The sequence below is a fragment of the Callorhinchus milii genome, unplaced genomic scaffold, assembly GCF_018977255.1.
Source record: "Callorhinchus milii isolate IMCB2004 unplaced genomic scaffold, IMCB_Cmil_1.0 Scaffold10, whole genome shotgun sequence".
Lineage (NCBI taxonomy): Eukaryota > Metazoa > Chordata > Chondrichthyes > Chimaeriformes > Callorhinchidae > Callorhinchus > Callorhinchus milii.
In genome coordinates, this window is record NW_024704751.1 from 4,401,428 (window position 1) to 4,410,476 (window position 9,049).

At 43.3% G+C, this 9,049-nt stretch overlaps 1 protein-coding gene across 1 annotated transcript in view; it reads right to left on the reverse strand.

Annotated features, from left to right (window-relative positions):
* The window catches only part of vps53 (VPS53 subunit of GARP complex), a 103,791-nt gene extending 97,965 nt beyond the window's left edge, over positions 1 to 5,826 (reverse strand). The window contains exons 1-3 of the mRNA XM_007900733.2: positions 5,716 to 5,826; positions 3,824 to 3,904; positions 2,830 to 2,879 (exon numbers count right to left, since the gene is read on the reverse strand). Coding sequence (XP_007898924.1) covers positions 2,830 to 2,879; positions 3,824 to 3,904; positions 5,716 to 5,811 — 227 coding nt within the window. The 5' untranslated portion in view covers positions 5,812 to 5,826. The remainder of the gene's footprint in view (positions 1 to 2,829; positions 2,880 to 3,823; positions 3,905 to 5,715) is intronic.
* Positions 5,827 to 9,049: the final 3,223 nt, after the last annotated feature.

The following is a 9,049-nucleotide window of genomic DNA, read 5'->3' on the forward strand; positions in this document are numbered from 1 at the left end:
ATCTTGAACTTTCCTGCTAAAGTTATAAAATAAACAAAATCAGGGTTGGCTCGACAGTTTGAAAAAAAACTATAATCTGACAAAATTAATTTTTAATTTTTTTTATTGTGCTCAGTGTCTAAGTTGTTTACAACCCAACAGTTTCAATGTGGTTGCAATTACACTTTTGGGAGTGTTTCCAAATGAACATACAGAACAGCTCGCAGGTCTGCTCAGGAAGATTTACGTACCGAAAGCAACTCGCCAACTCACATAAGGTCTATTTGCTACTGCTGCTATTTGATCCAAGGTTATGAAGAAAAACACTTGAAAGTCCAAAAGAAGACGATATATCTCTAAGATAATTTTCATTAAACAGATGGAGGTGAGGGGGAATAAGGTGGTTCAAAATGTCGACTGTACTGAACATATCCACACTCTTGGGTAAATGTTTGTTCTCTGGACCTATCATTTGATAGCGTTGGCTCTGAAAGCAATTTCTGAACTCTTTTGTAACTTCATCACTGGAAAACCAACATCTGCTTTCTTCAACTCGTGCCCCAGTTTCTCGTTCCGAGCTCCTATTTCATGGCATACGGATACCCAAGTATTAATTACTTCAGCAGGGAATTAGGGAATTTGGCACATGTGGTGGGTATTTGGGGTGCGGAAAGAAATTGGCCTCGTTTACAAACCTTTCGAGCCAAACACCGACAATATGGCACAAACATAACCAGCGCATTTTTCAAGCACATCTCACTGACCCAAACAGCAAGTGCGCATGTGATATCCTTATAACCCAGAATGTCTCATGGTCTTAACCTTAAGGCCATTACTAACAGTATTAACGTAAATCTCTTTAAATATCTCTTTGTTGTCATGCCCACAAAGCCAGGCCACTCGGGTTGGTAACTATGCCAAAATGCGAGCTTTAGGCCACTATGAAACACGGTCAGATTGCGCAACCAAAATTATACAGCACTTGCAGGATTTTGGTCTGGTTGAAAATGTTAATGAACATCTTCGATGAGTCTGGCAGAAAACTAGTGAAGTCACACCATTCTAAACAGCTAGTGAGACGCTACTAATTAATACATAATAAACCCATTTTAGGTCAGAATTCTATTGATAATAATCTTTGCATTTGTTATCACGTCTTCTAGCCTTCTCAAAGCGCCTCGCAGAATATACTGTGAAGTAAACTGACTGAGTATTTTGTGGGCGATTTTGTGCACAGTCAGCATACTGTTCTGAGACCGACCATCAACTCTTTCGCAGAAATTCGTTGGGACACGGCTTGGGTTTCTACGAGTTAATGCTATAATGGGACACGTTTTCACCATCACAATCACCTCTTCTGCAAGCAGAACATTTGTGGGCAAACAGTCGCAGGGCGTTCATAACTAACGTAAAATTAATCTGCGACATGCTGGCTCCACAGCGCAGCCCATTCACAGGCTGTCTTGGTGCAATGTAGAATTCCCCGCAAAGTAGGCACTGTAAACAGCTACGGTCCACTGGCTGCTTGCTGCCGGGTAGACTGCAGCTATCCGTGCCGAAGAAAGCAAACTTTCCTAAAGTGTAAGCACAGTGCACCCTACTGGGCACCTACAGCAAGTCTCCCCCCGTCAGGCTCGCAATTCCAGAGTTACAAAGGTTCTCTTTCACTCCAGTCCAGCGCCTAATGCCATTAACCCTTTAACGACTACACCAGCTTTCCCGCCTTCATAAAAGAAACTCAGGTTTGTTCAAAGGGCGTTTCAGCACTGCGAGCTGCTATCCTGTGAAAAAGACGCTATACAAGTGCATGTTTTTGATGCCTGGGCCAAGAATCCTCCAACTAAATTGGTTATTTACTTCGCAGCTGTATGTAGTACCTTATTATGTACAAATGACTGCCACATTTACCTTTTACCTTTAAATACAGCCACTCAACGCAAAATACAGTCAAGACACTCGACTGAAATTCCCTGTGAAGCTCTTTGAGATGCTTCCACATTTATTAAATCCAATTATTGTAATTTACTCCCTAATCGCCAATTTTCACCCCCCAAAAAATATTTTGTCTCTACTGCACCACGCTTCTCTGATCCAAGAAGGTGGGCAAACATCCTCTTTTTAAGTCTCCACTCCAATTACATGCCTTGCATTTCTGTTGCAAATATCTTGGATCCACTCAACACTTCCAAACCCCCCCCGCCCACCCACACACATTAAACATGCTCCATTAAATTTAAACATTTAATACCAGACAGATATTTCTGTAGCACTACCACTGCAAAAATTACCGATTACTGAACTTCCCTGGAGTTGGATTTAAACCTCATCAGAGAGTCAATTTAATAATTTGCCTGAGAAATATTTTACCAAAACAAATTACTGCTTGTGATTATTTGTCACATCTCACCAGTTCTGGTCAGGCTCCACTGGCTCCCCATCATCGAACGAATCGACTTCAAGATCCTCACACTTGTATTCAAATCCCTTCACTCTCTGGCACCTCCCTATCTCTCCGACCTCCTCACTCGCCAAACCAACAACCCGCGCCACCCCTCAACTGGCAACAGCCTCCTGCTTGTCCCTCACATCCTCTGCTCCACCATCGGAAGTCATGGTCTCAGACACTACACCCTGAAATCCTCAATCCCTCCGCCTTGCCCCCTCTCTCCCCTTTTAAGTCCCACCCGAAAACCTTCCTCTTCAACTATGCTTAATTAATGGGAGGAAATCTTTCACTTTCATTAACACATTTAAAAGGAGGAGGCAGCTGACACATGTGAGTGAATGGTAATGTAGTACTGTAGAATCCTCACCATCAGCAAAGTGAGGTTAACAAGGTATTCCACTCACCTTATCTTTAGTCTGATCTTGTTCACAACTTCGTCTATGTTGGCCAAAGACTAGGTTGGGGAAAAGAAAAGTGGGTGAGAAGAAGGAATATTGTGCAAGGTTAAACTGTGTGATAAATAACAGCCATACGTTCAGCGATTCCTAGTAGTGTGCTGATAATAAACATCAATCTTACTAGCAAAGAGGTAATGCCTTCATCCTGAATTCACATTTCAACTAATTGTACTGATTCAGATCACTCTACATGTGGTCAATATAGCCTCACCACTAGCTTAAAAAAAAGCTCAATAACTGCTTAGTTTCTTAGCTGATATATGGAAACATGTACTTGACACATGGGGAAATGCTTTCAATCACCGAGGTTCAATGCAGCTAAAACAAACATAAGCAATATCAGTAAAACAGTCTATACTTAAATTAAATTATACTTAAATTAAATTAAACTGCACATTCATATTTCAACAGGGCTTTACTGAATTAATGTGAAGAGATTGGCTAGGACCACTCCAAGTTTAGTTCTGCATTTTGTGACTAGTACTTTTCAGTCATACCACATGTAATCGACATATTCAGTGAACACAAGCGTAATGTCAGAATAGTCCCAATACCCTCCTCCAAAATATGCCAGCAATTTGCAAATACTCACTGGCACATCAGAGACGTTGGAAATAATGCCAAGGATTTGCCAATAATGACAATCATCCATTCTAGGCAAGCCTGGTTCGAAGGCAGAATGCCATACAGGCAAGCAAAAAATTGCAACATTACCAGGCTGCAAAATTGGAATTTTCATGGGAATTTGGGGGGAACAAAATTCTATTTTATTCCCTTTTCTCTTTTTCTCCCCACACCTCCCATCTTACCCCGTTAAGGCTACATTGAATGAAGAGATGTCAAGATTATAAAATAAGTTTTAGAAGATTATAAGATAAGCTCCCAATTGGAAGAATTTTACACAGAAACCATACATCACTCACTGCCTGAGTGGTCCTACCTGTTCCGTCGGGAAGAGTGTGTTGATATATTCCACAGCATTAAAATCAGCCCTGTCCAATGGGTCCTGGCAGGGAAACACCTGGGGAATATAATTTGAATCATTTATCAAACCTTTAATTTGATCACTATTCAACCACAGAAGTGATCTAATCTGCATGTAATGGCGACAGGAAAAGAGGTATAGGAGAGAGAATTAAGCAGTATGTAGGAACCCGGTTGTTAGTTGATTGGTGGATCGCCTTTCCAGGGGTAATAATTTCTTCAAAAAAAAATTGGTCACTTCAATCCACAACTGTTTGTGGGACACTGTTGTGCTCAATTGGCTGCCGAGTTTCGCCCACAAATATAGTCAATTCACTTTACAATATATTCTGTGAAGTGCTTTGGGATGCCTCAAAGAAGTGATAAGGCACTATATCAAATGCAAGGATTATTATTATTATTAGGAGCTCATGTGGAATATAAACAACAGCATGGACTAGTTGGATTGAATGGTCTGTTTTTACAGCATGTGTAATTCTAGTGAAAGATTTCTGCACTTCCAATGTATTCTCTTCTTACCAATGACTACTATTTAATTACATGGGCAGTTATTGTTTGCCTACAAATACACAGTCACCTAAAATATACTTTAATTAAATCCTGGGAAGTGCTTTGAGACGTCCTCCCAACATGAAAGGTGCTATATCAAATGCAAGCATTACTTAGTGTGCCAAAAGTAAAAATTGGGAGTAATTAGTTTCAGTCTTATCATAAATCTTGCATTTGATATAGAACCTCCACATCATCAAAACATTTCAAAGCACTTTGAAGAATTGTATGTAAAGTGTAGTGACTGTGATCGCGGCAGCAAATTTTGCCTACAACAATGTCCCATGAAGCGAATAATCATTTTTACCTAAGGGATTGTTAAGATAGTTTTTCAAATAGACCCATGGGATCTTTAGTGTCCACCTGAACCAGCAGATAGGTTTGGGTTTAATGTCTCATACAAAGGCCAGCACCTCCAACAATGCAGTGCTCTCCAAGCATTGTACTGGAGCGTCAGCCTCGGCTATGTGAGTTCAACAACAACTTTCATGTAGATAGCAACCTTCACAAGGGATAGCTGCTTGGAGCGCTTAGAAATCCCGACGTGGGGCTTAAACCTATACCCTTCAGACTCAGATGTGAGAGTTGGAACCAGTTGCTACCAACCGAGCCTGATGGACACACAAGGTCTTGGCAACAAATGTCGCTGCTGGCCTCTGCACCGTATTTTCAGTCTTTCGGAGCAAGTGCTCCCATCAACATCCCATGAAAAGGAGAGCAGTCCAGTGGGCAGAGTAAATGATGCAGACATTCGGGTACAAATAGCCAAGTCGCCACGTTTTATAGAGGAGGTCTGTATCACATAAATAATAATAATCCTCGCATTTGATATGGAACTTGATCACGTCGTTGAGCCGTCTCATGGCGCTTCACAGAATCTACTGTAAGGTTACATCCCACAAAACAGACAGTCACTACACCTTAGGGCGGATCCTGTGAAGCGCTTTGAGACGCCTCGAAGACGCGATGAAGGCGCCGTGTGTGAAAAAACGCACGGGCTCCGATTGACGGCGGAGCGTAGTGACTGTGTGCTTTGGGGGGGGCCAGGTGCAAGGGATAGCTCTCATCTCTGTGCTGAGCTCGGGTCGGGTCGGGTCTACACGGGGAGGCCCCTGGAGGAGGGGGGGGGGGGGGGGGGAGGGGGAGGGTGTTGCAGCTCACAATGAGCTTGTTTATAAACAACAACAGTCTCTGGGCCCCAAACTCTCACCCAGACCATTCACCCCCTGTATCCGCGCTGCCCCCCGCCGTCCTCTCCCCCCCCGCCACCTTCCTCCCCTCTCGCTCTCGCTGCTGTACCTGCTCTATGGCCAGCTGGACCTCGGGGGTCAAGTGCAACACGTCCTCCAGCTCATCCACAAACTCCAGCTCTTCCTCCTCCACGGTGGCGGCCATTGTCGCCGAGACGCACCCTGGGAAGGTGGAGGACCCGCTCGCTCGCTCCCTTCCGGTCCTCCTCCCGTCACGTGACGCGGGCGCGCGGGTGAGGCTGGTGTGCGCCCGGGGGGCACGTGACTGGGGCGGGGCCAACAGTGACCATGTGACAAACCATGCACACACACACATATACACACACACACACACACATTCTCCCCTCTGTGTGTGTGTGTATATGTGTCTCTCTGTCAAAATAGATTGGTGGATTGCTTTCCCTCCATCATCATCATAATAATAATAATAATAATTTACTCGCTCGATCCACGGCTGTTTGCGCAATTGGCCGCCCCCTTATTATTATTATTATTTACTATATTATTATTTACTATCATTAAAGTAGCAACAGATCGTTCGGCATCGAGCCCCGGGGGGGGGGGGGGGGGGGGGGGTGGGGGTGAGTGGCGGCGAAACAGTAAAGGGAAGGAATTGAACATTGCAAAGAGGGACCCCCCCCCCCATCGAGCTTAATCTGTTCCTGAGTGTTTGAATGTTTTTTTTTGGGGGGGGAAGGGGGTTTGCCTGGTGTCGGAAAAAAACCTCACTGTGCTTGAGAGTTCTATGCACGCCACCTATACACGGGAGCTATACAATTTCTACACAATGTCATATTTAATATGTAATGTAATATAATATTTCTATACAATGGAATGCCCGCTCTCTGCGATGAGGGATGCATCCCGTTTACCTCATTCCGATACTAATTACTCATTTTTGACTTAAGTTTTGCACTTACGGTTTCCCCAGTTTTAGGAACTGGGAACCGGAGAAAGTAATTGACCCAATTCACCGCCGACCATTCACGATGCCCTGCCGCCTCCCAGAACACCACTTCCCTGCCTGCCTGTCATGTACAGGGTCCCCAAGCCTCAGCTCTCGCCAACCTGTGCCTAATACTTTCTGGAATTAGATAAGCCGGATGCATCCCTCCAAGGAGAGAGTCCGCAATCCGTTCCAACAATCTATCTCTGGGATTTCCATGCGTAGGTGGTATACATGGAAATCTCAGCTTGGTTTGGATACTCTTAAGCACGGTGATGAGTTTCCGCATGTATCAGACACCCGGTTGACCCCCAAAAAATGCTTCAATATTTGTATTTTCCAAGTATCTTTCATGACCTGCTCAATCAATTTATATTGAGGCTTTCTGTGGCCTGACAGTGATCTTCATAATAGCTCCCTGCTGCTTTCAGTTTTATTACGATTGATAACGTCAGATCAATTTTAATAATAATAATAATTATAATAAGGAAAATAATCTAGGCTGTTAACTTCTAGTTGTCATTTATTGATCTTGAAGAGTTCAGCAAATGTCATCTTTTGTAGACAGGATAACCGGCTTCCATTTAACAGAGTGTGTCAACTCCCCCAATGGCCAAACAGACTCCAGGTCTGAATCTGAGTTGGCTGATCAATACCCAGGGATAGGCAAGAAATTAAACGGGTTCCTTTTCTTGTTCATTAGCCAAGGAGAGCCTTCTGAGAAGTGTGTGGATGAGGGCAAAATTGGGCTTGTATTACGAAAAAGGTTGGTTGATGTTGGAATACTGGACTTGTTTAAGAAACAGCTGGATGCTGCAATGGGAACATACTAATAATAATATCCTTACATTTGATACAGCGCTTTTCACATCTTCTAGCCGTCTCAAAGCTCTTCACAGAATAGACTGTAAAGTGAATTAACTGTATATTTGTGGGCGAAATGCGGCAGCCAATTGCGCACAGCAGTGTCCCACAAACAGTCGTGGATTGAAGTGACCAATTCATTATTGTTTTTTTTGAGGGATTATTATCAGGCGTGTGAAGTAAGGAAACTTGCCCGAGGTTTCACCCTGCCGGGAATCGAACCCAGTTCTCTCGTTTGCAAAGCGAGTGCTCTAACCACTGAGCTATAGGACTCCAGACGTAATAAGTAGGGCCTGGCTTTTGGAGAGATGAGATTGAATGGGCCAAATCCAGTGCTCACAAGGGAAGAATGGGACCCTCTTCATTCCAAACTTACCTTGTGAGTACTGAATATCAGATGGTTCCACTCAAGAACACATTGGGGAAAACTGCAATAAATGCACTCTAACAGTAGATGGCATAATTGTGGAACAAGAGCTTTAACCCCATCAGCATCACAATATTTAGCTGACTTCCTAGGTTTACCAAATGTAAATTTCAAAGTCTGTGATGTCCTTTAGTTTGAGAGACAAACCCGCAATATTGCATTAGAAATTAAGAGATGTGGCACTTTTTCTCATGGGTTTGATAGGTTAGAATGGTGTGAAATAAAGGAAAACTATTCCTGATATTAGTGCATCTCATTTGATTTTTTTCCCTTCTCGCTAATCCACGGATCCGAAGACAAATCCAGCACCCAACTGCAGCATCCGCTAGCATTAGGTAACTCAGCTCGGTACGGAGCTTGAATATGCAACCATCTGGCCTTCAAATTGCTAGGCCATTGGGGAGGTTGGTAATGTTGGAATGTCAAATATTGCTGGTTACCAATAATAATAATCCTTGCATTTGATATAGCGCTTTTCACGTCTTCGAGACTTCCCAAAGCGCTTCACAGAATATACAGAAGTAAAGTGAATTGACTGTATATTTGTAGGCGAATGCGGCAGCCAATTGCGCACAGCAATGTCCCACAAACAGTCATGGATTAAAAATGACCAATTTGTTATGTTTTTGTTTTTTTGCCTAATTATTATTAGGCTCTGTGTGGAGTAAGGAAACTTGCCCAAGGTTTCGCCCTGACCTGGAATTGAACTCAGGTCTCTCGCTTGCAAAGCGAGTGCTCTAACCACTGAGCTACAGGACATGTTGGTACATTTGCTGATGTTAATCCAGCTATCACCAACCTGACTGAGAGAATGTTGGTTATCGGGAGCCAGGAGGAAGAACTGAGGTCTTTAGCAACATGTCTACCAAGTCATTGATGAGCCAGGAAACAACAACAAAAACAACTCGGAGATTGAATAGTTTATCAATGGTCACTGAATTCTGAAATCAGATCACAGCCGGTCAGCCACTCTCTGGCACCTTGAATTCCGTATCACATCCATCTGTGCAATGAAGTCAAGGTTAAGCTTTTACTATTTTGTAAGCACACCATTAACAAGTGCCGGCAAGACATTCTGAATAGATTCAATTTATCATCCTAGTGAAGGCATGAATTGATACCTAAAAGAGCCTGCTCCTTTATCAG